This window comes from Serinus canaria, chromosome 11 (genome assembly GCF_022539315.1).
Source record: "Serinus canaria isolate serCan28SL12 chromosome 11, serCan2020, whole genome shotgun sequence".
NCBI classification, from domain to species: Eukaryota; Metazoa; Chordata; class Aves; order Passeriformes; family Fringillidae; genus Serinus; species Serinus canaria.
In genome coordinates, this window is record NC_066325.1 from 13,209,593 (window position 1) to 13,234,877 (window position 25,285).

The 25,285-nt window shown below is 52.6% G+C and overlaps 3 protein-coding genes and 4 non-coding genes across 9 annotated transcripts in view; 6 read left to right on the forward strand and 1 right to left on the reverse strand.

Annotated features, from left to right (window-relative positions):
- The window catches only part of SF3B3 (splicing factor 3b subunit 3), a 28,592-nt gene extending 15,615 nt beyond the window's left edge, over nt 1-12,977 (forward strand). The window contains exons 15-26 of the mRNA XM_009090679.4: nt 465-608; nt 1,476-1,598; nt 2,929-3,083; nt 4,162-4,336; nt 4,940-5,145; nt 6,037-6,193; nt 7,544-7,669; nt 8,386-8,598; nt 9,529-9,627; nt 10,041-10,184; nt 10,947-11,051; nt 12,048-12,977. Of these exons, the coding sequence (XP_009088927.1) occupies nt 465-608; nt 1,476-1,598; nt 2,929-3,083; nt 4,162-4,336; nt 4,940-5,145; nt 6,037-6,193; nt 7,544-7,669; nt 8,386-8,598; nt 9,529-9,627; nt 10,041-10,184; nt 10,947-11,051; nt 12,048-12,188 (1,788 nt within the window). The 3' untranslated portion in view covers nt 12,189-12,977. The remainder of the gene's footprint in view (nt 1-464; nt 609-1,475; nt 1,599-2,928; nt 3,084-4,161; nt 4,337-4,939; nt 5,146-6,036; nt 6,194-7,543; nt 7,670-8,385; nt 8,599-9,528; nt 9,628-10,040; nt 10,185-10,946; nt 11,052-12,047) is intronic.
- Nucleotides 12,978-15,715: 2,738 nt separating this feature from the next.
- Nucleotides 15,716-21,251, forward strand: IL34 (interleukin 34). Of its 3 annotated transcripts, none has more exons than XM_030227461.2 (7): nt 15,716-15,805; nt 16,609-16,951; nt 17,045-17,148; nt 17,414-17,518; nt 17,605-17,778; nt 20,545-20,683; nt 20,783-21,251. In XM_030227461.2, exons 2-7 carry the CDS (start codon nt 16,906-16,908, stop codon nt 20,800-20,802), a joined length of 588 nt encoding a protein of 195 aa, XP_030083321.1. In that variant the 5' UTR covers nt 15,716-15,805; nt 16,609-16,905; the 3' UTR covers nt 20,803-21,251. The 3 variants fall into 3 exon arrangements, with proteins under 3 accessions (XP_030083321.1, XP_030083323.1, XP_030083322.1); XM_030227463.2 differs by having other exon boundaries at nt 17,441-17,518; XM_030227462.2 differs by having other exon boundaries at nt 15,743-15,805; nt 16,770-16,951.
- TRNAG-GCC (transfer RNA glycine (anticodon GCC)) lies at nt 17,975-18,045 on the forward strand. The gene has a single exon. It is a non-coding gene; the product is annotated as a tRNA-Gly (tRNA).
- Nucleotides 18,634-18,704, forward strand: TRNAG-GCC (transfer RNA glycine (anticodon GCC)). Its single transcript has one exon. It is a non-coding gene; the product is annotated as a tRNA-Gly (tRNA).
- TRNAG-GCC (transfer RNA glycine (anticodon GCC)) lies at nt 19,671-19,741 on the forward strand. The gene has a single exon. It is a non-coding gene; the product is annotated as a tRNA-Gly (tRNA).
- TRNAG-GCC (transfer RNA glycine (anticodon GCC)) lies at nt 20,402-20,472 on the forward strand. Its single transcript has one exon. It is a non-coding gene; the product is annotated as a tRNA-Gly (tRNA).
- A 1,318-nt stretch (nt 21,252-22,569) lies between the features above and the next one.
- On the reverse strand, nt 22,570-25,123 carry LOC103816830 (C-factor-like). Its single transcript, XM_009090857.4, has 6 exons — nt 24,913-25,123; nt 24,333-24,384; nt 23,912-24,099; nt 23,670-23,828; nt 23,445-23,555; nt 22,570-22,737 (listed from the first exon to the last, which is right to left on the reverse strand). Exons 1-6 carry the CDS (start codon nt 25,048-25,050, stop codon nt 22,624-22,626), a joined length of 762 nt encoding a protein of 253 aa, XP_009089105.1. The 5' UTR covers nt 25,051-25,123; the 3' UTR covers nt 22,570-22,623.
- Between the last annotated feature and the right edge of the window lie 162 nt (nt 25,124-25,285).

Sequence of the window (25,285 nt, forward strand, 5' to 3'; positions counted from 1 at the left end):
CAGCTGATGAGTCACGAAATAATTTTCTTTCATTGTTTTGTTTTGGGTGGATTTTTTTCTTGAGTTTCCCTATTTGTACCTGTACTAAAAGACTCATTCTGCAGGCAAGTTGGCAGCAAACCAAACTTACCATTCGTCTACCTGCAACAGATAAGGTCTTCATGGCCAGTTGTAGTAACCTAAATTTTCCTTAGGTCACTCCATGCTAAATAGCGACAAATGGTGCTAGAACAGTTTGGAAGGATCCAGTTTATCTTCTCTAAAGGCCAGGCAACTACCACTCCTCCTTGCCAAAATGCATAGAGCCAGCATCTGTTATAACTTCTTTTTTCTTTTTTTCCATGAATACTTCTTTGTGGAAGATCTAAAAGGGCATCTTTAAGTTCCTTAGGTGGAGCTTGAATCCTGTCTTGCCGTGCCAAACCTTGCTGACTGGTGTTGTCTCTCTGTCCTGTTTCCCCCAGGATTGTTTACAGCCCCTGAGTATGCAGGCACTGCCTGCACAGCCCGAGTCGCTGTGCATCGTGGAGATGGGTGGCACAGAGAAGCAGGATGAGCTGGGAGAGAGGGGCTCCATTGGCTTTCTGTACCTGAACATTGGACTCCAGGTGAGGGGTTCTTGCCTGGTTCTGGGAGGCGTGTCTTGAGGAACTTTTGCTTGAAAGTGAATTGTTAAAATAGCCATCATGCAGTGCAACAGAAAGGCTGGCTTCCCTCTTTGTTACAATGTGTTTGACAGCCCTGACTGGGGAATTCACTGTTTGACTTCATAGAGGTGTGAGTTTCCCTGTACATTTTTAGACTAAAAACTAGTCAAAAGACAGTGTATTATACCAGATTTTATGTAGGACAGACTGTGCTTTTTCCATTCAAGAAGGAAGCATATTTTAAGAAATATTTCTGGGTGGAATGTTGAGCAGCTCTTTAAAAACTGCCTGTAGGGCAGAGTGTCAAACAAGTAACTGCCCACAAGCAGAGGCTCTGCTCTAATAACTTTGCTGTTTTACAGCTTTTTGTTACACACAATACAGATTCTCTAATCTTTGACAAAACAATGTTGTTTTGACAATTCAACATGTGATAAAAATAATCATCACAGTTTAGGTTCTTCCACATGCCTTAAGTTTGATCTCAGAATGCAATCTCTCTTTGAGGAGTGTGAGTTTTTGGGTAAATCCTTTGTACCAAGAGGGATGGTGATCTGGAATTCACCCTCAGGTTTTTATGGCTTGTGTGATATACTTAAGTCCTCAGTCTGTGTTTTATTTTGGAGACAGTCCTTTCTGCCCTGTAGAACTGTACAGGACTGTGCTTTCTTTGCTATTAAAAGTGTGGCTGTAGGGGCGAGTTGTACCAACAGCTAGGAAAACAAACAGCTAATTCTTCAGAAACTGCCTCTCAGTTGTTTTGAATTATGCACATAGTAAGTTACTTCTTACCTTCAACCTGGATCCTGTTGTTTTGCTGCTGCCAAGAACGGTGTGCTGCTGCGGACCGTCCTGGACCCTGTCACTGGCGATCTGTCTGACACCAGGACCAGATACCTCGGCTCCCGGCCCGTCAAACTCTTCCGTGTCCGAATGCAAGGCCAGGAGGCGGTAAGGGCGGCGAGCTCTTGCAGGGGTGCCAATCTACTCCCCAAGCACCACATGCCAGATTTTCTTATGGGTGGGCAGGGTGCAGAAGCATCCCTGCAGCACAGCAGGACCCTCTGGGTAAGGGTGGGAAGGAGAATGACTTCATTATAGAGCTGCCTGGCTCACAGCTTGTTCTTTCACAAACAGCCTTTTTCTTACTCCCTTTCTGCTATGTAGTGCTGCCCTGCCTTCTCTGAACTAGGATTCAACTGACCCTTAGGCTGTGTTTACAGTGTGCTTGGAGAGGTCTGAGCAGGTTCTTGGGCTTAGAGACACATTTTGCCGGCTGTAGTGCAGAGAGATGGAGAGAGCTCTGTGCAGAAAACTTATCCTTGAATGCTTGATGCAGTGAATGGTTTTGTCCTTGCATGTTGAGAATAGCTCAGCCAAGGGCTGGACAACTGCCATAGATGGTTCAAGGAAAATATCTGCAGGATTTGGCATAGAAGGAAGAATGTGTTTTATCAGAAGTGCCATTTCCAGCCCTTCTGATTTGGCACTGGGGAAATCAGCCACCCCCTGCTTGACTCATTTTTGGATGACACCTTCAGAGTTGAGAAATATTGCTGTTCAGCGTAGGGAGCTGGATCTGGGAATTTGAGCTCAGCTGTAGTGTTAAGGTGCACTGGGTGAACCTCTTCAACTTGCTTCTGCCAGCTTGGAGATGAGGAGCTTTGCAGCTCTAGCAGAGAATACCTGGAGAGTAACTGAGAATAAGCTCTCCTTTGAGATCAGGTATTGTCACTCAGGCAAAAGCTAAGGTTGCACTTAGACTCATTTAGCAAGATGTATAAAGCTGAGAAGTTTGGAAGTCAATCTGCTTCATTTTTTCTCATAATTTGATTTAGGCTAGTGATGATTTTTAGTAAATTTCACTAAGAGTGCTATAGCACTTGGATTATGACAAAGCAGTAAATATTTATTTTAGAAGACCTGTTCCCATTAGAACAAGCGATCAAAAAAGAAGGGGATATGAGAGTATTGTTGGTCTTGGCTTTTATAGGTAGTAGTAGAAGATCTTGGCTTTTACAGTGGTGTCAGTGCACCTCAGTTGGAATATTTGTTATCTTGATAGTGCTTTAAAGTTCCTTTTCATGCCATATGCAATTTCCAGAGAAAGCTGAAAGTAAGGAGTGTCTCTTCAGGTGTTCTCTGAGCTGGGTGGAGTCCACCCACAAAAGTTCAGTCGTTCCAGAAGGGAAGAATTGGGCACTATACATGCATTCCTGTTGTATAAAGTGAGCTTGCTTCCATTCCCAGACCTAATAAATTTGCTGCCTGTCTTTCCCAGGTGCTGGCCATGTCAAGCCGTTCCTGGCTTAGTTATTCCTATCAATCACGCTTCCACCTGACTCCCCTGTCTTATGAGACACTGGAGTTTGCATCTGGTTTTGCTTCTGAGCAGTGTCCTGAGGGCATTGTGGCCATCTCCACAAACACATTGAGGTAAGCATCCGAGGGGAGACACAAATGCTTGTGGGCTGGGATGCCACACAGGTGAAGTGGTGAATTACACCTGACGCTCAGAAGGAAAGAGGTAAAATTACTTCAAAAAAATTTTTTTATTATGGATAATGATTTGGTGGAAACACTTGGATGGATTTCAGAAAACAGACCAATTAAGGTACAGCTGTTAAAAATAAGTGGGGTGTGCTTCTCAGCTTTGTATTTTTTAGCTTTTTAAAATAAGTGTAATTCAAGTTACTCTTCAATTCTCTGATGCTGAGAGAGGGAAGCTTTTAGTAAATGTGGACCTGTTATGTATTAGTGTCTTGTGGTTTGTGATCTGAATTGGCTGCTTTGCAGGAAATGAACCACGTGATCTCAGAAACCAGAGGCATGACAGGGATGTGTTTGTTGCCTTTTTTTAAAGATCAGCTGAGATACTAAAAAGATTAATGAAAATAATGGACCACAAATTCAGATGCTGTGCTGTATGCACTTGAACAGGCACTTTTTTCATATCTGTCCTCACTGGAATATTGCAGCATTCATTGCTTTTAAAGGAGCCATTCTTTCTGGAAAGACTTGTGGTTTTTAGACACCAAATGCCAGAAGAACTGGCATTTCAGCTAGCAAGTCACAGGAAGAAAGAGCTGGCATTGCATTTTTCATACTCTTTTTAACTGAAGTGCCTCTGAGGAGCATTTGATTACATGTCAACGTCAGTGTCACATTTAGATTCAGATTATGTGTTCCCCAAATGTGCATTTCCCTTCTTCCATGTGCTCTTTGTTCCTCTTTGGATAGGCTTGCTTCAGCACCAGTCAGAACGCATCCTGGGACAGCAAGAGCCCTCAAAGACCTCGTGCAGCAGCACACATCTGTCTCACACCATGAGCTCCCATTTTAGGATGTTAGTTTTGCTCTGCTCTCTGGAGCTGTTTGCTAGTCTGGCCTGAGAAAGGTGCATCTCCTCTCTAGCACTAGCCAGCTTCACAAAGAAAAAGTTCCATTCCAGTTTCGTTCTCTTGGACAGTTGTTTTTAGGTTGTGTTTAACACATGTCACATTTTGTCCCCCAGGATTTTGGCACTGGAGAAGCTGGGAGCAGTCTTCAACCAGGTTGCCTTCCCGTTGCAGTACACACCCAGAAAATTTGTCATTCACCCAGAGAGCAACAACCTGATCATCATCGAGACAGACCACAATGCTTACACTGAGGCCACCAAGGCACAGAGGAAGCAGCAAATGGCTGAGGTAATTGGGCTGGGGGACAGGTACACCCATCTGTTCCCCAGAGGGGGCTTCTGCAGCTGGAAGTGCTCCCTCCTCATTAGTTCCCAGCTGCCATTACCTGCAAGGCTTTCTGCCCTGTGTGAATGCAGGGACTGGAAGAGGAGTGGAGATCTGCCTCAAAACACAAATTTCAGCAGAATGCACCGCTTCCCAGTGTTCCTTTGCATGTTGTTAGGGCATATTTTAAGAACCAGCCTAGTGGAGGACAGTCTTGCTTGTGTAACACTGTTCTGTGGGGTTTCTGTGGTTGGTTGAGGATGCTTGCATTTCAGTGGGTTGTTTACAGAGTTGTTGATTTGGGGAAACAGCTCCCCAGACAACTGTCACTGGGACAGGGCAGAGCTGACACAGCCATGCTCTGAGTTGTAGAGGCTCCCTGGGGTATAAGCTCAGGCTGGGTGGAAGTTTTGGGACTTTATGGGTTTTATGTTTTCACAGGCAGTACCTTTCCCCAGAATACCTGGACTTAGGCAAAACAGGGAGGCTGTATTCTATACAGAGCATCAGCATACTGGGAAAGAAAATCACTGAGCTGTTCTTTTCTCCTGTCCTTTAATGCCATAGGAAATGGTGGAGGCTGCAGGTGAGGATGAGAGGGAGCTGGCTGCAGAGATGGCTGCAGCCTTTCTGAACGAGAATCTTCCTGAGTCCATCTTTGGTGCTCCCAAGGCAGGGAATGGTCAGTGGGCCTCTGTTATCAGAGTGATGAACCCCATCCAGGGAAATACGTTAGATCTCGTTCAGCTGGAGCAGAATGAAGCTGCTTTCAGGTAAGAAGCATTGCCAGATGCAGCAAGAGTCCATGCTTGTGATGAGTCTTAGGTGGTTTTTTTTTCCTTTTGCTTATCAGTTACTGAGCTGAAATCCAAATGGAACATATTATCAAGAGACTGGCTTGAAATTCCAGAAGTGATTTGTCTTGTCTTTCCTTCCCTTCTAACCCTAATCTTGTCCTCATGTGGCATTAAGAACTTGTGGTTCTCCACATGTGGTTGTTGTACCCCAGTGCCTAAAGAACAACACAGGGGTGTAAATGACAGATAAGAGAGCTAGGAAGCAGAGAATGTGCTGTTATCTCTCACTTTTCCTTCTCATCCAGATAAACTGAGGATAGATTAAATGGAAAGGGAAGTGTTAGACTGGAGGGGAAAACCAACACAAATAACCATGAAGAATGCAAGTGCCTCAGCAGGTGAAGTAGAGTTGGGTCATGTTAGTTCAAAAGGCTGACCTGCCATTTCCAACCTGCCTGAGCTATTTACTGAGCAGGAAATAACACTGGAAGATGAGGAAAGTTATTTGTATATGTCCCAATGGGAACAGCCTTTGAAAAATAGCTTCTAGTAGAATTTTGCACATCCTAGACAGTGTCCAGCTTGTGAAGATGTAAAGTAACACTGGGCATTGTGAAAATATAAAATGCTTTGGGCATATGTGACGGAACACACATGAGAGTGTAGTGTGGAAGAATGAACAAATCTGCATTAAACGTTTCTACAAGGAGGAAAAATGACCTCTTAAAAGGCAATGTCGGTGTTGAAGGGTTGGACTCTCAAATCTCTGCTGGGCAGGTGCAGGTTGTGCTGTCAGGGATCCAGTCTGGGTGTGCAGCATTAGTGTGGTGATGACACTGATGTCCTGGTGTGTCCTGTCCTTTCCAGCGTGGCCGTGTGCCGCTTCTCCAACACTGGTGATGAGTGGTACGTGCTGGTGGGAGTCGCCAAGGACCTGATTCTGAACCCACGCTCAGTTGCTGGGGGGTTTGTCTACACATACAAGCTGGTGAATAGTGGTGAGAAGCTGGAGTTTCTCCACAAGGTGAGGGGAGTGATGGGCTCATTTCCAGGCTGAGTGTTGGGAGTAGCTCTTACTTGCCTGAGTGCTGCAGTAATACTGCAGTACTTGGTGCATCCTGTGCAAGATTGTCGTGCTGTGTTACACACTGGAAGCAGCCTTGGAGAAAATTAGCTGCCTCCTACAAAATAATTTGGTACATCTTTTGCAGAGCTGTGGATTGAACACAGATCTCGCAAGAGTCCTAATTTTACCCATCTGATTGGGTACATTGGAAAGGAGCAGTGTTTTTCATGCCCCTGTTAGGGAGGGAAGGGAAATGGCTCTGTTTGCTTTCTGGAATATGAGCTCAGAAAGCTGCTTAAGCAGTTGTTTACGGAGCAAATTCATACTTGGGTTACTTGAACCCTGGTGCTAAGACTATCAGTCCTTGGCTGTCCATGTGCAGCTGCTGTGAACTGTCATCTTCCTTGGATGCTGTTTGATTGTATGTAGAAATGATGAGTGACCAACTTGTTTGATAGGTCTCAGGGGCTTCAGCAAAAGTTTCAGCAGAAAAATTACTGTTCTTCCCACATGCTTCCAGCATGGCTGAGATTTGAGCAGATGAACACATGGAAAGGAATGTTGTGGCTTACTCACTTCCTAGAGTACTGATGCAGTGAGTGGGTTTTGTCCTGGACCATGGCCTTTTTTGCTGCCACTGAACACCCACTGGGAAGTTGACAGAGCTGGAATTGTGAAATAAACTTTTCTTAGCCAGTGTAGCCAAGCTAGGAATGCTGTAACTGGAAACTCTTTACATGTTCTCCTTCTCTGTTGTGGCTGATCATTTTGGATTGATTAGTGGGAGATTTTTCAGACAGTAACCCTGTCTGAGTTACTGAAATTTTGGACACGCTGCAGTTGTTCATATCTAACAATTTCTTTGGTGGCAGTTTCAGATAGCTGGATTACATTCATGCCTTGCTTTAAAAACAGACTGGGTAGATTTAGGCGAAGTCTGAAGTTTTTCTGTTGGATGTAAACCAAAACTAAGAATTGAGGCAACCAGACCCTTGTCTTTTTTTGCTGCCTGCCCAGTATGAGGTTCTTGCATCAGTCCTGTACTTCAGTTTGGGTGCACTGCCAGCAGTGTGTGAGTGCCCATGGCTCTCTCTCTCTGTGTGACATCTGCTGCTGTCAAAAGGCCAGTGAGGGACTGACCTGTTGCCTCCCCTGTAGAAAAAGATTGTTATTAACCTTTTACATTGGAAGCCTTGGTACAGGCCAGTGAACTTCAGCCATACTATTAGCTGAATCTGGTCTGAAGGTTTATGTAAGGTTAGCTCTCTTAATGATGAGGATTTCACAATTTTCCTCTTCCCTCTCTAGACCCCTGTGGAGGAGGTCCCTGCAGCCATTGCTCCATTCCAAGGCCGAGTCTTAATTGGAGTTGGGAAGCTCCTGCGTGTGTATGACCTGGGCAAGAAGAAACTGCTTCGGAAATGTGAGAATAAGGTACTGCCCTCTGTTCCTGACCAGAGCTGTCCATTTGGAATAGTCTTTGCAGCTAGAGTGAAACACGGGGTTTAGCTGCTACTCAAGCCCAAGTGTGTCTTTTTGGTCATCAGAGCTGTGTGTTTGCCTTGCTGGGTGCATCTATCCAGAGGACTGCTGGACTAGACTGGACTGTTGTGCTGCCCCTCTGCCTGCTCCTCCTTCTCTTGTGCAAACTGCAGAACCTGTGCCAGTAGCTCATTACTGAACAAAACAGACAGACTGGGAACTTGCAGGGGAGCTTTTTTTTTTTTTTTTTTAGTTTTTTTTTTTAGTTTTGTTAGTTTTTTTTTTCCCTAAAACATGACTCACATGAAAAATTAAAGCTTTCCTTCTTGAGCCTTCCATGACCAGATAGTGAGGAGACAGGGAAGCAATGCCTGCTTGTAGGGATGTCCTGGCATCTCCAGTCATGGTCTCACCAGCAGCACTTGTTCTCTGGACAGTGTTCATACAGAGAAGGCTGTGAATGCCATGTGGTGTATATTAGGTTGCCCTGTATTGAGGGTGTATTTACAGTGGGACTGTAGTATGGCAGAAATGAGGGTATTTTTGGAGGAAATGATGGGAAGTGGGGAGTGAGCTGCAGTTCACGGAGGAAAAAGAGTGTTTCAGCTGGGGTAGGGTTATACTTCCCTGTTTGAAGCACTGAGGTTTCGTCCTTTCTCTCTCAAAAGCACATTGCCAACTACATTTGTGGGATCCAAACCATTGGACACAGAGTGATTGTTTCAGATGTTCAGGAGAGTTTCATCTGGGTGCGTTACAAAAGGAATGAGAACCAGCTCATTATCTTTGCTGATGACACTTACCCCCGGTGGGTCACTACAGCAACACTCCTGGATTACGACACTGTGGCTGGAGCAGACAAGTTTGGTAACATCTGTGTGGTGAGTGTGCTTTGCTGAAGTCGGGACTTTTTGGACATATTTTTCCTTAAAACATCCATGATTTATCTTAAAAGAATGAAAATCTGTCATTAGCTGGAGACAACGCCCTGTACCACTGACTTGTTTTCCTGGGGTGGCTCTGTCATAGTGGGTTGCAGTTTATCTGTTTGTTAAATGAAGCAAATAAGTTAAAGCATCAGCAAGTCATAAACATATTTCAGAGGTGTCCAGTAATTTGTGTTTATATTGCTTCAAAACTTCCTGTCAGTAAACCTTGAAAAGAAGATTGTTGCTGTGAAAGGGCCCATGAGAACTTGAGTAAGGGTTATCACTCTTACTTTTTCTGACTAAACCTCATTGCTGGCATCGAGCTTTCTCTGTCACTTCCTCTTCACAGTTGGCTTTGTCAGCCAGCACTTCCCCACTTGGCTAGATTTCAGCAAGGGAGGAGGAAAGAATAGATGGTCTTTCTGGCAGAGCTTTGATCTCTTTCTGAAGCGTGCTCGGGTGCTGTGGAGTGCAGAGTTCAGCAAATGTCAGATGCTGCGCCTGCAGGATTTGGCCAAAACACACAAATCAGTCCTCTTCAGTTTTCCTGCCCCACATCCATCAAACTGTTTCCTTAGTGGAAACCACCTTCAGATGGGTTTGATCATACCTCCCAGGGTGATCTGCAAGTGCCAGGCCAGGCAGAGGCTGGTTGTGAGGCCTTGCCTGTGTTTCTGGGTGATGGGTTATTGGTCTTGATACCACAGTTGTCATATAACTGTGAAGGCTGTTTTGGAGAGGCACCTGGATGATTCTGCTCTAAGTATAAAGTGGTTCTTGCAGAGTCCCCAAAGGCAGCCTTTCAGATGGCACAAGGGGTCTCCAGAGAGAATGTGCTGCTTCTCTGCAGCTTGTTGATTCTTCCTTCCTCTTTCAACACAGGTGAGATTGCCTCCCAACACCAATGATGAGGTAGATGAGGATCCCACAGGCAACAAAGCTCTCTGGGACAGGGGCCTGCTTAATGGAGCATCACAGAAGGTAGTACTTTGTGAGAAGCACATGGTTATTGCAGGATAAGAAAGCACTGCTTTTCTGTGAAGGCCTTTGCAGTGTTGTCCAGGAGACGTATTGGCAGTTCTGCTTCTACGCTGTCTGCTGTGCTGTGGGCGATCTGTTTTCACTGTTGCTGCAAGCCAAATTTCTGAAATCACAGCTGAAGCCTATTTGGTGTGTTTGAGGGAAGCAGCTCATTTTCTTTTGCTTTCTCTCATTACTTGCATCCGTTTGTCCAGCTGAGTTTTGCCATCTGGTCACAGGTGGAAGGCACTTCCTCTCTAGAAAGGCATTTCAGAACTAGCAGTTGGCTGAATTTATTCTGCTTTCCTCTCTCAAGCCCTTTGATGCTTTTATATAAGCTAAAGAAAAAACATGCTTCTGTGCTTGCCTTTCAGGCTGAAGTGATTATGAATTATCACGTGGGAGAAACGGTGCTTTCCTTGCAGAAGACTACACTGATTCCAGGAGGCTCTGAATCTCTTGTTTATACAACCTTATCAGGGGGGATAGGAATCTTGGTCCCTTTTACTTCCCATGAGGTAAGCAAGCCCAAGAATCAGGCTGCAGTCTTGCTGCTTTTTGTGCACCCATCCACAGCCAGTATATTAAATGTGCTGCATTCCCTGGAGGGCTCCACAGTGGCTGAAAACCTGAGCTACAGGAGAGCCTGTGGCTCCACTGAAGAAGGGAAGAGAATGAGTTTGTTGAGTTCTGCATAGGTTCTATAAGGAGTTGAGAGCACTCCTTTTTGCCCTGTTCTCTCTCTGTGCTTTCAAGGAGCTTTGGGTTATTCAGTGTCTGAGGCGGGAGGAGTCCTTTGGCATGCATTGTGTAGCCTCTAAACTGTTGATGAGGCAGTGATGGTTCAAGTCCTGAGGATGGTACTCTGTTCTCTTTTTGCTGTGGTCTCTTGGAGCAGTGGATGGCAAGACATTTTTGTTGGAGTTGCAGCTCTATGCTGCACAGCTGCTCTGTGCCTCATTTCCTGGGAGGCTGATCCTGACCAGGGTGGCTGCTTAACTCTGCTGTGGGTGCTTTCCAGGTGGAAGTGATGAGGGGGTAGCTGTGACTTTGGCTGCCATGTGCAGGGCTGCTCTGGCAGAGTCTGTTACTCGTGGAACCACAGAATGGTTTGGATTGGAAGGGATGTTAAAAGATCATCTTGTCAAACCCCCCCAAATGGCTATGTAATGACAGTGTTTCAGTCAGTGCAGGAGCACCTTCTAATGGATGCTGTCTTGCCTTGCTAGTAGCACTGATGTGTACCAAACTGTTCTCTTGTCAATCCTTTACCTCCCCAGGATCACGACTTCTTCCAGCATGTGGAAATGCACTTACGGTCTGAGCACCCTCCTCTCTGTGGGCGGGACCATCTCAGTTTCCGCTCCTACTACTTCCCGGTGAAGGTAAGCCCTGAGCACGTGGGATCACCTGGTCATGGGGTGCACAGAGCTGCCTTGAGGCTGGCAGAAGCAAGGCAAGGTTATTGTCTTGTACAAGGCAAGCTTGCTGTTTAGTAGGGAGAACTCAGGTACTGCCAGTAATGGCTTGTGTAGTGTCTGTGGGGGCTGGCTCTTGAGCAGCAGTCTGTTAGGAGAACAGTACTTAGCACTTCATACATGTCTGTTTTGGTTTCTTAACTCTTGTAACGAGCCTCCCAAAAGTTGGTCCTAAGACCCAAGCCCAGAGGTGCTGTAGCTGCAATTCTCTACTTCCCACAGCATCTCCATTTTCCACCAGGAGAAGCAGCATTACATAGCTGTTGGTGTGGCTGGATCAAACTGAGTGCTGCCCTGGATTATGTTTTTTTCTACCACCACTGGAAAGGAAAATCCAAGTTCAGAAACAGCTGTTCCTTCCCATTTCTGCTTTTGAGGAACTGTTAGAAGCTGTGAACTGCTAAATGCTCTGATCAGACGGATCCTAGTGGTAGCTACTACCAGAGTAGTGAGTCTGGAGTCAGTCAGAATACTGTCCCAGCAGATGAAGCTCTCTAGGAGTGGAGTGTGGTGGTGGTCTGTGAGCTTGAGGCTGATTTGCCAAATACACAGCCTCAAAGACTCCCATTTGATTGAAGCTGCCTTTGTCATCACTCACAGCCTCCCCCAACCTTCCCAGCGCAGGGCTCAGACCCAGGCGGATCTCTCTTTCTTTCCCTTCTGTGATTCTTCGGCTGCACCCAGGCGTTTTGGGTTTCTGTTTCGTTAATCAAGCTGGCCAGTAATTAATGTGATGCTAACTGCTGCTATTCAGCAGATGAGGTCACCGAGCATGGTCTTGTTTCCAGGACAGGATTAAGAAACTCCTGGGAACAAACTGTTTGTGGCCATTTTTCCCTGTTTAGGCAGGGTTCAATGCCTTTGTGTGGTTTTGATTCAGTTCTCTCCTCCTTGCCCCTCCAGAACGTGATTGATGGGGACCTGTGTGAGCAGTTCAACTCCATGGAGCCTAACAAACAGAAGAATGTGGCCGAGGAGCTGGACCGGACCCCACCCGAGGTGTCCAAGAAGTTGGAGGACATCCGCACGCGCTACGCGTTCTGAGTGGCAGCTGGCAGGGGCAGAAATGCTCATGGCTCCTCTGGGTGCTCTTCCAGGCACCATTGGGAAGAGGAATGTGTGCTTTTTTTTTTCCCCTTTTCAAATATTGGTTTGGTCCTCTTGGTTTGTGTTTCAAAGTAACCTGACTCCAGTAAATACAGTATCAGCTATTAGGTTTCCCAACACATCCTGCTGCCTATGTGAAGGCTCCTGACATTCCAGCTTCTGGCCAGAGCAGTTCTCTCTTGGGAAGTGCCCAAGACCCTCAGCCCCATCTCTGTGTCCTCCCTTTTGGATGGGGGAGTCCCACAGTGTCTTGCTGAAAGTTCTGTAGGGCAGATCCAGCTGAGTCTTCATTGGGCCTAGTGGGGTTTGTGATTTCCCAGCATTTTAGGAAAGGAAAGGAAAGGGAAGAGCTGTGGCATGATTCAGGATTACCAGGCTCCTCTTTTAGTAGCCAGTGGTGAGCTGCCCTGGGCTTATACTAGTCCAGGGAGCAGCCAATGGAAAGCTGGCTGTGGAGGGTGTAAATGTCACACTTGTCTTGAACGTTTTCTTCTGAATTGCAAGGGGTAACGTTTTCTTCCGAATTGCAAGGGGTTTTTTGGACTCACCATTTCTGACTGTTTTCCCTGTAAATAGAGTTTTGTACAATGTTGACTCTCTTGGGGGTGGGGAAGAGCGAGGCCTGAGTCTGGGACTTGATTTGTTTCATAATAACTTTGGCAAGAGAGTGTCTCCAAGCTGTGACTGTGAGCAGCACATGAAGAATAAAAGCCTGTTTTTTCACTACCCTGGCTCTGGGGCTCTTCTCCTTCGTGGCAGCTGCTGCTGACCTGGTGGGAGAAGGAGGAATACAGAAATGTGCACACCCTGAGCCCCTGTGCTCCTGCAGGCCCCTCACTGCCCCCCTGCCCTGTCTGGAGCTGGTCCCCTGCTGCTTGGTCTGCCCTGAGACACACACAAAGCAGGCTCTGGAGAGAAGGAAGAGTTGTTTTTGCAGCCGTTCCAGAGCATGGTTGCACGTTGCCCAGCGTAGCAGCTGCAGCTCTGGGAGGAGCAGCTGGCTGCCAGGAGGGCTGGGAAAAGGTCCTTGTCCCAGAGCCTTGGTAGCTGGCTGCTGGGGCACCCAGTTGTAGTGTATCCTCACAGCAAGTGTTTCCTGGTTCTGCTGCGTCACTCCTGCTGGTGGGGACTGTGATAGCCTGTGACATCCCGGTAAGGATGGTGCTCCCCACTTGGGACTTGGAGAGACAGGTGGTCCTTGATGCCTGTGTTCCCTTTGAACAGCTTTCACGTTTCTGGTGCACGTACTCTGTGGGTCGAGGGCAAACACACCCTCCTGCCCTGTCCTTTGCACCCTCCTCTCCCCTCCTACCTTGTTTCAACCTTGCAGGCCTGCGTTGGCCTGCAAGGTTGAAACAACGCTGTTGGGCTTACAACGCTGGACTGCACCCTCTGGCAGCCCCACCCATCTTCTGCTGGCAGAGCAAAGGGCTTTGTGCTCCCTTCCCTGGCCTCAGTGGGGGCGGCTATGTCAAGAAAGGGGCAAAGGGGAACTGAGCTTTGTGGGGTCCAGCTTCTGGCTTGCCATGAAGTGCTCACCCTGTGCTCCCTGTCCTCCCTGAGGGAGTGATGCTTTGGATCAGAGGGCACTTCCAGCAGAGCTCCAGTGGCCCTTGGTATTTGTCATGCTGGTGTCCTGAAAGTGAAAGCTGGGGTGGGGGGGAGGAGAGTGTCTTGAGATGTTCCCAAACTGGTTCCAAGTGCAACGTTTTACTTGCTTGGCTGTGCCTGGTGAATAACCTGCCTCCAGTAAAATGCAAAGCCTGGAGGGGACCCGTTCCTAGCCATAAGGAGCTGGGGGCCTGTGGGAGCTGCCTGAGCCTCCAGCTCCCCTTCACTGGGACAAGGAAGGTTTCTCTCAGAGCGAGCTCCCCCCTGCAGCTGCAGGGTTTTGGGGTCCTGCCGCCGTGTGGGCGCAGAGCTCCCGGGGCTGTGCACGGGAAGCTGTTTGCCTTGGGCTTATCCCAGCACTGATTTCCAGCCTCGGAGCAGCCAGGAGAGCAAACCGCCCCCAGCACAGTGCTGCGCAGTCCCGCACTTTCTCTTCTCTTCCTCACCCCATACCGGCTGCCAGGCTGATGAATACGTGGGCAGGGAATGCTATTAAATGGCTTCCTCCAGCGACTGCAGCAGCTGCGGGCAAAATCCCTGTGGACACCTGAGTGAGGAGCTGGAGCGGCTTCTTCCCTGCTTAGAGCTGAGCATCTTGGCCCTGACTCCCTCCTGAGTGCTGGGAGGGAGACAAGGGCCATGCCCGAGACTGGCCAGGACCAGGGGAAGCTTGGCAGGAGCACGGCAGTGGCCCTGACTCCATGCCAGGGGAATCCCAGTGCGCTCTCACAGGCAGAAGTGCATTCCTTCCCACGCGTTTCCCTGGGAGCACTGACCCACTCTTTGATAGCCGATTTTCTTGCTGACCCTTTGGATGCTCAGCAGCCCTGAACACAGACACAGTGGCTCTTCCAAGGGACTCTTCAGGATGATGTGGGAGAGGACAATGTCCCATGTCCCTTGGCCCCTGCTCCTGGCAGGAGCTCAGCCCTGAAGCATCCTGAGAGGATGACGTGGGCTTGGGCCAGAGGGAGCAGAGTCCTGCTGGCATGGAGCCAGCTTAGAATACCTCAGCCCCTCTGAGATTCGTGCTGCAGTGCAGCCCTTCCCCGGGTGCAGCCTGGGAAGGCACTGGGTTGACTCCCACTTTGATTGCTCCAAAACGTGCCCATGGGTGCTCAGCCCAGAAAGTGCTCTGGGACACACAGCCAGGAAAACCCAGCGCCCTAGAGGTGCCAGTCCTGGCAGAGCTGAGCACCCAGGGGAGCCTAGGGCTCTGCAGAGTAGTCAGCTCGGCACCCCAGGGGCTATGTGGGCACCTGACTGGCTTGGGTGGACACCCTGCAGGGATGGCTCAGCACCCTGAGGAGCGGAGGAGGCATTCACCATAGTTAGCCAGCCCGCAGGGTGTGGTGCAGCAAAGTACCCCGAGGAGCAGGGAGGGACCCATCAGGATGAGCCAAACACCTTGGTGATGCTCATCTGGATGAGCTGAGCACACTGGGGGGTACATTGGCTAGATGAACTGAGCAGCTGACCATCCCGGGATGCCCAGCTTGGGCTAGCTCAGCACCCCCGGGGACACCTGCCTGGGACAGGGAGATATTCTCGAGGGTCAGCCAAGCACGCTGGGGACACCCAGCTGGAACAGCAAAGCGCCCCGAGGAGCAGGGAGGTACCCACGAGGGTTAGCTAAGCACCCTGGGGACACCCCAGCCTGGGCTACCTGCGTACCCTGGGGACACCTCCCGTTCTCGCTCCCTACCCTGGGGACACCCACCCGGCTGGGGTAGCGGAGCACCCGCGGCGTAGCGGGACTCTCCCAGGGCCGTGCGGGGCGGTCGCTCGGTCCCCACTCCCCGCCCGGCCCCCGGCCGCCGCCCCGCCCGCTCCCCGCGCCGCCGCCCCCCGCCCGCCTCCCGGGAAGCGCGGGCACGGCCCCGCCGCCGCCGCCGCCCGCGGGTGAACGCGTCCCGCGCCCGCGGCCCCGCGCGCCGCGCCAGGTGGGTCCGCGGAGCCTCGCGCGGGGGGCGCGGGGGGCGGCCGGGCAGCCACGGCCCCGCTTGGGGACGCGGTACGGGACACACGCACCCCGCGAGCCGGCCGTGTCTGCTTGGGGACATATGGCAGGGACACGGCTCAGAGGTCCCTTCACTGGGATTGTGGGTGGCCGTGGCACCCTTTGCGCTGGGACACCGCACGACGCATTTGCGTGGGGGCACGGCACGGCGCACGGCACGGCTGCTTTCCCTTGGGACATGGCATCGCGTGGTGCCACACACAGCGTGGCCCCCCTGGCACCGGGACATGGTGTGGGGACGCAGATGGGGCCCCTTCTGTGCTGGGATGGACAGCACATGGCCGCAACACACCCTCCTTCGCAAGGGGACGCGCTGTGGAACATGTGGCACAAGGACATGCTATGATCTCCTTCCACAGCGCGGGGGCATGGCAGAGCCCCCTCCACAGGGGTGTAGGGACAGGACACCTCTGTGCGGGAACCCAGCATGCGGTGGCTTGGCCATTTCACCAGCCCTGTCCCCCAGAACTCCTCGGCTGAGGCCAGACTTAATCACCTCAGGGATAACGGGGCTGGGTTGACCGCCATGCTTCCCTGGAAATCCCCTGAGGGTGAGGGAAGCCTCGGTAGCCCTGCCCCAAGCGGGACACAGGCATCAGCCCCCGAGGCTCACGCGGGGCTGTCCCTTCCCCGTGGCCCCGGGGCTCAGAGTGGATGTCCTGCCTGGGGGCGGCAGCCTGGACCCCTGCCTGCCCTGGGGCTGCAGCCGGGGCTCTCTTCCCCCAGATTCCCTCTTGCAGTCCGGGGGTGCTCCTGCACCCCTGCAGACACTTCCCTGCCAACACCCTGTGACGGCCCCGGGACCTGCTGCCTCCCTGCCACCAGCTGGAGAGGAGAAGCCAGCGGGGACTGCCGGGAAGGTGAACTAAATCCCCCATCCATGGCAGGGAACAACTGCCCGAGGCTACCGGAGAGCAGCCAGTGCCCGGAGCCTACACCTGTCCCTTGTCCCCACACCATCCACGCCACTGCCCTGGAGGCTCCCGGTGAGCCCCAGCCATGTAGGCACAGCCTGGGGCTCCAATGATGGCCACCATCAACATGCAGCAGGGCTACGCTGCCATCCTATGTGAGTACAGCTAGGGGACAGGGGGGATGGCCTCAGGAGTCACCTCAGTGGCTGTCTCTGAGGGGGCTGATGCCACTGGCTTTGGCTGCCCAGGTGTCCTGGCTGTGCTGGGGCTGGAGGCCGCGGCGCCGGGCGAATGCGAGCTCACCCGCCTGCTCCAGGACAAGCTGCAGTATGAGATGCGCCTGCAGTACATGGTAACCCCAGCTTTGGAAGGTGGGGGGACAGGTGGCATGGCAGGGCCCCAATTTGCTCCTGGGGGGTGATGGGTGGGGGGCAGCACCCACTGCTCTACAGTGGTTGGGTGCTGGGTGCTGTGTTTTTTACCAGGGACATTTTATGCCAAATTTTGCCCAGGGCTACTTCTGCTTGGGACTGGCCACATCAAAGGGCTTTCCCACAGGCTCCCCGGTGTCATATTAAGGCTGGCAAGGCTGTGCCTATTACTTTGCTCCTTTCCAGCCCCCGTGCTCTTCCCTGCCTTTCCAGAAACATTACTTTCCCATCGACTACACAGTCCAGGTCCAGTATGAAGAGGTGCTGAGGCCGTCCAACATCACCCGCCTGGTAAGACGGTGGCAGGGGAGAGTCCCTGACGGGAGCTCTCCAGGGACCCACAGGGGCTGCACGGCTCTCACCCTCTTGCCCTTCAGCGCAACGGGACGGTGTCGGAGGCAGCACTGCGGTACCTCTGGTTCCATGTCAGCTCCCAGGCCGTGCTGCGGATCCGTGAGGTGCTGCCAGAGAAGCACCCATCCCGGAAGTACACCCAGGAACTCTGCCAGCTCTTTGATGCCCTGGGCAAGGAGTACAGCAAGTATCGGCAGGTGAGGATCGCCCCTGGCGCCCCACATCTCGCACTTGTGTGCTGAGCCCCGAGCACCGGGAGGGGACAACACGGGCATGGGCGTTTTCCCTGTGTGTAGGTTCTGTGGGGGGACTGACAGGGACAGGGTGCAAAGACAGAAATTGGGAGCAGGGTATGAGACAGTGGGGCAGCACCTCAGTGTACCCACGCATCTGGCATTGGTGGTTCAGTGGTAGAATTCTCGCCTGCCACGCGGGAGGCCCGGGTTCGATTCCCGGCCAATGCAACGGTTGCATTTTTTTTCTTGCCTGCAACCCGTCTCTATTGCTGACCTGGGGAGGGAAGAACGGGACTGTCACACACACCGACCTCCGTCACGGGGTGGCACCACCAGCACCGGCGGTTGCGGGGGTTCAGGCAGAAGGTGCCCATGAGTTCATCCCTGTTTTCCCGGGGACGGTTCTGCCTCTCTGCCTAAACTTCTGCTGCCTCGATGGACCTGCTGCACCCCGAGACAGTTGCATTTGTGTGCTGTTTGTGGGTGGCCTGTCACAGCTGGGTCACCCATGTGAATCCAAAGTTGGCTGGGTTGTTGTGTGCCCCCAGGGCAGTCTGTGCAGCCCCTCTGTGGAGAGAGGGAGTTTTGCAGGGTTGTGTCATGAGAGGGTTAACGGTGCGGGCTGCTGAGAAGGCCTCGTTGCTGCAGGTGATGTGAGGCAGCGGGAGGGGTGTTGGCATGGGCTGGAGGCGGGTTATGAGAGCAGTGTTAGGGTTAATTAGTGAGGGTGTTGGGAAATGACAGGGCCTGTCCCCGACGCTGCCATCCAGCAGGATTTGGGAGTGTGGGGGAGGGTTGGTAGAATCTGCACATCTGGCATTGGTGGTTCAGTGGTAGAATTCTCGCCTGCCACGCGGGAGGCCCGGGTTCGATTCCCGGCCAATGCAACAGCTGTATTCTTTTGCACTCTGCTGTCTTTAGGTGGTTGCCAGGGTGCCCCTGGAATATTGCAGAGGTGGTCCCGTGGGTGCTCTCTTTGGCATCCCTGTAGAGGATGCTCCCTCTGCATCTTCCCTCGGGGTCGACTCTGTAGTTTGTGTAGGTGTTCAGGCCCCAGAGTGGCAGCAGCAGCTCTGCCTGCAGTGAGTATCCTTGGCTTGGTGGCACTAGGGACTATTAAGAGGAGATGGTTTGCTGAATGACCAGCTCGGCTGGGTGGCAGGGAGGGACACTGGTTCAATGGCAACAAGGGGTGCTATGTCGGTGGTAGTGAAGGTCCCGGGCTTAGGTGCAGCGGGCGGGGCTGGTTAATGTCAAGGGTGCCCAGGCCATGGAGGCAGATGGCAGCTGTGGGCAGTTCCACATCTGGCATATGTGGTTCAGTGATACAATTATTGTGCTCCCCCTCAAAGGCCACGGTTTGGTTCCTCTTCAGTGCAGCCCAGTCTCCTGATTTTCAACTCTGCAGCCCCAGCCCCTCCACCTGACTTGGGCTCCATGCAGCCATGGGTTGCTTGTGGCTGGGGGATGCTGCTGCACCCCGAGGCAGAGGTGTTTGGGTGCTGGATGTGGGTGGCCTGTCACAGCTGTGTTGCCAATGTCAAGCCAAAGTGTGGCTGGGTTGTCCTGTGCCACAGGCAGGTTGTGCAGCCCCTCTGTGGAGAGAGGGAGCTTTGCTGGGTTATGTCATGAGAGGGCTAACTGTGAGGGCTGCGGAGAAGCCCTCCTTACTGGTGAGGCAGCAGAAGAGGGGCTTCCATGGTCTGGAGTCACGGTGTCAGAGCTGAGTGTTGGGATGCCCTTGGTGTGTGTGGTGTGCTCACAGCCAGCAGTACCTGCCCACGTTGCATTCATCCTGCTGGATTTGGAATTGTGGGGCTGTGTGGAGATGATTTAGGTGATGGGCACATCTGGCATTGGTGGTTCAGTGGTAGAATTCTCGCCTGCCACGCGGGAGGCCCGGGTTCGATTCCCGGCCAATGCAACAGTAGTAGTTTTTTTGGGCCCCAGTGTCTCTGGGGGACCATGGGGATTCCCCTGGGTGCCTGGAGGAATTACACACCTCTCTTTCCCCCTTTGCAGATGTGAGGAGTGACATTGTCTGTGGAACAAAGCCAGGGCACATTGGTGATCCCTGGGGACTTGGTGGCACAGAGGGTCCATGGCTCACTGACAATGAGAGTTTCTGCTTTGGTGGCAGTGACGAGGGTCTTTGGCTCCGTGGCAGTGAGGCCCAGGGCAATCAGGCCTGTACAGGTCTGAGGGGTGCTGCCACAACCAAGAGGGGGCTGTGTTTGTGTGCTGTTTGTGGGTGGCCTGTCACAGCTGGGTCACCCATGTGAATCCAAAGTTGGCTGGGTTGTTGTGTGCCCCCAGGGCAGTCTGTGCAGCCCCTCTGTGGAGAGAGGGAGTTTTGCGGGGTTGTGTCATGAGAGGGTTAACGGTGCGGGCTGCTGAGAAGGCCTCGTTGCTGCAGGTGATGTGAGGCAGCGGGAGGGGTGTTGGCATGGGCTGGAGGCGGGTTATGAGAGCAGTGTTAGGGTTAATTAGTGAGGGTGTTGGGAAATGACAGGGCCTGTCCCCGACGCTGCCATCCAGCAGGATTTGGGAGTGTGGGGGAGGGTTGGTAGAATCTGCACATCTGGCATTGGTGGTTCAGTGGTAGAATTCTCGCCTGCCACGCGGGAGGCCCGGGTTCGATTCCCGGCCAATGCAACAGCTGTATTCTTTTGCACTCTGCTGTCCCTTGGGGGATCTTGGTGACATCCTGGTGCTCCGTCACTGCAGACAGACGTGGAAACTGTGGTGGCCGATCTGGTGAAGCTGATCCACAGCGCGGGCGCTGAGAGCCGGAGCAAGGCTGTGCGCCCCAAGGCACTGCTGGACAACTGCCTCAAGGTCATGAGGATGCTCTACGGGGTGCCCTGTGAGTTGGGGGTCAGGGTGGGGGACCCGACCTTGGGGAACGCAGGTGCCACACAGAAGCGCCCTGTCCCACGCCATGGTACCTGTTCCCTCTGCTCAGGTCGGTGGGAATCCACCTAACACTGTGGAAGACTCCTCACTCCCCCCTCACTGGACACCTCCTTGCCCTGGAGCCTTGGATGCTGCCTCTGCTCTGCTCCTCCCAGAGCCCCATGTGGATTCCCAAGGAAGCTGCAAAGGTTGGACAAATGCCACTCCTTCCAGGACCAAACACAACCCTTTCCAGAGCTGTGGGACTGTTAATGGCTGATCTTGTCCATCCGAAATGTCTGCCACTCTTTGCATGGGTGTGGGGTCAGAAACAGCCCCCTGTGGCAGGCAGCTGTTGTGGGGACATACAGCTCTCCCTGCCCACAGGGCAGGTGAGGGCATCACCTTGTTTCTCTCCATTTGTATTTTTTCCTCAGCTTTGATTAAACATCAGTTAATTCTGTAGCATTGCAGCTCAGCTTCTGACTGGGTCCTGGGAGCCTCCAGCCTTACCCAAAATAAAGGACCAGCAAAGAGAACCCCACTGCCTCCACTGCCTCCTCTTTTGGGGTGTCAGCCACCTCCCTCCCTGCTGTGGGGAAGAGACTCGCTCTGACAAAGGGACCCCTGCCAAGCTGCCTCTTTCAGCCCCGGCTTCTTCCCCAGCAAGGAAACATCTGGATTTGTTTGTTGTGCTTGGTGGGGTGGTGAGGCAGCACACTGGAGGCACTGGGGCTGCCTGGCTGCCTCCCCCCCTTTACAGCTTAGTTAATTACCTTCATCAGCCATTAGAGACCTTAATTGGTGTATTCATGGCTTTGGCTCATGAGTCAATGGGCACTGCAGCATGAGTGGAGGAACCTCTTCCTTCTCCTCCTCCTCCTCCTCCTCCTCCTCCTCCTCCTCCTTTTCCTCCTCCCTAGTGATGATTCCTGTTTATATAAAGCCCACACAGAGCTCATATAAAACCACCAGTAGATCCACTGCTTGATAAGAGCTTTAACTAGAGGGACCCTGTCTCCCATCCCTGCTGGCTTTAACTGAGTCCCTGTGTGGTCCAGGGACCCACCTGAGGCTGAGCCCCAACCTCCCACTCCTCGTGTCAAACGTGGGAATGATCCTTCATCCTCCTCCACTGTGGGGAAACTGAAGATGTCCCTGCAAAATGACCCCCACCAAGCTTCCCAGAGCATCCCCACAGCAATGGGCTGTGTGTCCAGCCCCACTTGGGATATTGTGCATTTTCTTCTGATCCCTCTTTTGAGAGATAGCTTCAAAAATGACAGCTGAGAGCCTCTACAGGAAAGCACTCACAGGATCAAGAATAGGAGCCTTTTTACAATATCTCCTGGCATACCATGAGGGATGGATTCAGGGAAGGTCAGCCCAGGACGCCCTGCCCAGGTCTCAAAAGCCATCTTTAGACATGTGCTGAGACTTGGGAGCTCTCCTGCTGTGAACCCCCCAGCTGCTGGAACAGGAAGAACATTTGCTGGCTTTGAACCAGCAAGAAGAATGCCTGGCAGCATCTTTGGGGTGGGCATGGAAAGGCCAGCTGGTTTTGGGGTGGGCAGGCTCAGCAGGAGAAGGGCTGAGTTTGGGGGCTGTCTGGGATGTCCCCATAAGCAGTATGGCTTGTGGCCCTAGAGTGAGGATAGCCAGGGGGTTCTCCTGGCCCCAGGGGATGCCTTGGATTCGGGACCACACTTGGAGCATTCTTCCTTAAGCTGCCCTGGCACAAATCAGCATCCCAGGTCAGGGGGGGCAGCGAATCCAACTCCCATCCCCCAACCTGTGCATCCCTGTTTCTATTCCCCTGCCCATCCTGCCCCCCACGACTCAGAGTGAGCCTGGAAATGGCAATTAATTCACTTTAATTAATTATTTAAGCTCAGTGGGCAGATGCTGCTCTCACCAGGGCAGCCTCTGCCCTCTCCAGTCCCAGAAGGTGCCGTTGTTGGTGGCAGAGAGCTGGGCCAGCAGCTGCAGGACGCCCCGCACGCTCTCCTCCAGCGTCACCGGGCCCTGTCACACCCAAGGGCAAGGGAAAAAGTGAGCCAAGATTCTCCATGCCAACATCCCCATTCCTACTCCTGGTAGGGTGGAATGCCAGCTCTGGCTAGGTTGGTTTGGGAACAACTGGAGATGCTCCAGCCAAGGGATGTGGCTTTGCACAAATTTATTTTCCTTCATTTAAGAAAGGATGGATGCTGTAAGGATGGAGGTTAATTTCTTCATCCCTAATTAAAAAGTGACTCGTTTGTCAGCCAGAGCCGGGTAAGGGACAGCCGAGTGCAGGGCCGGGGTGCCCTCTGCTGACAAATCATCAGGATGGGAAAGGAATTAAAAAATAGGGAAGAAATTGGGTGGCTGGGGGGAGCTCCTGTAATTGTCCCTTTGCTGTGGTGGCACAGCTACTGTGGGACCAAGGCACTGCACAGATGTGGATGCCCAGGAAAGGGATGTCCATGGTCAAGGATGCCTCAGGAAGGGACGTTCATGGGAAAGAGATGTCCATGGGAAGCAATACCCTATGAAGAAGGGATGTGCTCATGGGAAGGGATGTCTGTGGGAAGGACATTTCTTTGTGAAAGGATGACCCTGAGAAGGGATGGTCATGGGAAGGGGTGGCCTTGGGAAGGGATGCTCCTGGGAAAGGATGCCCCCAGGAATCCCCAGGATACCCGTGGGACCTTGCTGAGCTAGAACTCCATGCACCTCCCATCACTCACCATTCCCTGTTCCAAGGGAGGTGTCACATGTCCAGGATCCACAGACACGCAGAGGATCCCGCTGCTCCCGTACTCCAGGGCCAGACACTTGGTGAGCATGTTCAGAGCAGCCTGGGAGGACAAATCCCCCTCCTTACCATCATGATCTGGCAATGCCAGGGCCAGTGTGGGGGGAATGCCTGAGGAGATGCCCCCAAGTTCCTCCCCATGCCCCAGGGGTGGTACCTTGCTGCAGCGGTAGCAGATGTCCTGCCTCTCCTCCCAAGCCTCCGCAACCTCGATGGAGCCCAGGATGCTGGAGATGTTGATGATGGCAGCTCTGCTGCAGCTCATCTCACGCTGCCCTTCGGCCTCAGCTGCCTTCTTCAGCAGGGGCAGGAAGGCCTGCAGGGGATGAGATCTCAGGCATCACCATCCTCCTCCTCCCTGTTGCCCATGTTTGGGGCAGGGGTTGCCTGTGTCCTCACCTGGCTTGTCTGCAGGGGCCCGATGGTGTTGGTGGTGTAGACGAGGCTCATGTTCTCTGCTGTCTCGGTGGCAAAGGTGCTGCGGCGCGTGGTGCCGGTGTTGTTGATCAGGAGGTTGAGGCCAGCACTTCTCACCTCTGTCTGCACCTTCCTCACTGCTGCCTTGATGCTGTTGGGGTCTGTCACATCTGCAAGGGGACAGGAGGGTTGGGGACAGGCTGGTGGCCATGATCCTGGCAAGATGCTGTAGGATGTGGCAGGACGCAACTCTCAGCCACTGAGCATCCTCCTGGTCCCATCAGTGACCTGGTTGAGCTAAGCCAAACCAAGGGACCCACCTGCTTGGTGGCATTTCCTGGAGCCACCCACGGTTGCAATTAAATCCCGAGAAGCTTCATCCCTTTCCCGCCCCAGCACTTACCTAGAGGCAAGATCATGACGTTGGGAAAGCCCAAAGCCACCTCGTTAACAGCCTGGGTGGAGAAAACGGGGGAGAGGGTCACATGGTGAAGCTCATGGAAGGGGGTGGGGGGGGTGCCTGCACCGTGCCGGGGTGGGAAGAGGGTGGCCCCTCATGTCACAGCTGACAGATTACAACAAGATCCAGAGGGACCGATTTGGGGCGGGTGGCTGCTCTTCCGCGCCTGGCTGAGCGCGGCAGCTTCAAAGCTCCCCGCAGCGACGCCCCTGGCACGGGAGCTGCCAGCAACCCCCCTGCACTCCCCATCATGCACACACCTGCACCAAGAGACTCAAAATAAATACATACATATTTAATACATACGTAGGTATTTTTAATATTTAATACATATATGTGCATTTTTGGTTTGTTTATATGTATATACACACACACACACGTATTTTTCCATACCATTCACCGTTAAGGATGCTGACACTCCGCATCCCAGTTTCAGGTGGCACTGTGGCATCCCCAGGCACCCATCCCAGAGCTGATCCTCCTGTCTTCCTCCCCACCCCGGCCTGGTCGGTGCCCTCCCTACCTTGCCCTGGGGGTCCAGGCAAGCAGCAAAGATGTGCCGAGGTGGGCTGGGCTGCTCCAGCAAGCCCTTCAGCAGCCCCAGGCCCAGCCCCCCATCGCAGCCGGTCAGCAGGACACTGCCCACTCTGAGCCCCTCCATCCCCGCTGCTCTCCACAGCCGGTTGTGCTGCCCCAGCGAGATTTGGCAATCGGCCTCGACAATCCGGGAGGTGGCAACGCTGCGGGTGCTGCTGGGATGGGTGGAGGTGGGGGCACCGCCTGCCCCCCTTCTTCTGGAGGGGGTGGGGCAGCAGGATGTTCTTCTGCATCCTAGGCTCGCCCATCACCTTGACCTTGGGGTTGTTGCACTCCTCCATACCCCAAAACACTCACCC

Excerpts from the sequence above, each read along its gene's own strand:
- IL34 (XM_030227461.2), top strand. The coding sequence starts at position 16,906 with ATGATGGCCACCATCAACATGCAGCAGGGCTACGCTGCCATCCTAT. Across the intron at positions 17,519-17,604 it reads CGTCCAACATCACCCGCCTG|CGCAACGGGACGGTGTCGGA; the intron begins GTAAGACGGTGG and ends CTTGCCCTTCAG. Across the intron at positions 20,684-20,782 it reads GATGCTCTACGGGGTGCCCT|GTCGGTGGGAATCCACCTAA; the intron begins GTGAGTTGGGGG and ends CCCTCTGCTCAG.
- LOC103816830 (XM_009090857.4), bottom strand. The coding sequence starts at position 25,050 with ATGGAGGGGCTCAGAGTGGGCAGTGTCCTGCTGACCGGCTGCGATGGG. Across the intron at positions 24,385-24,912 it reads GCCTGGACCCCCAGGGCAAG|GCTGTTAACGAGGTGGCTTT; the intron begins GTAGGGAGGGCA and ends TTCTCCACCCAG. Across the intron at positions 23,829-23,911 it reads GGCCCCTGCAGACAAGCCAG|GCCTTCCTGCCCCTGCTGAA; the intron begins GTGAGGACACAG and ends CATCCCCTGCAG.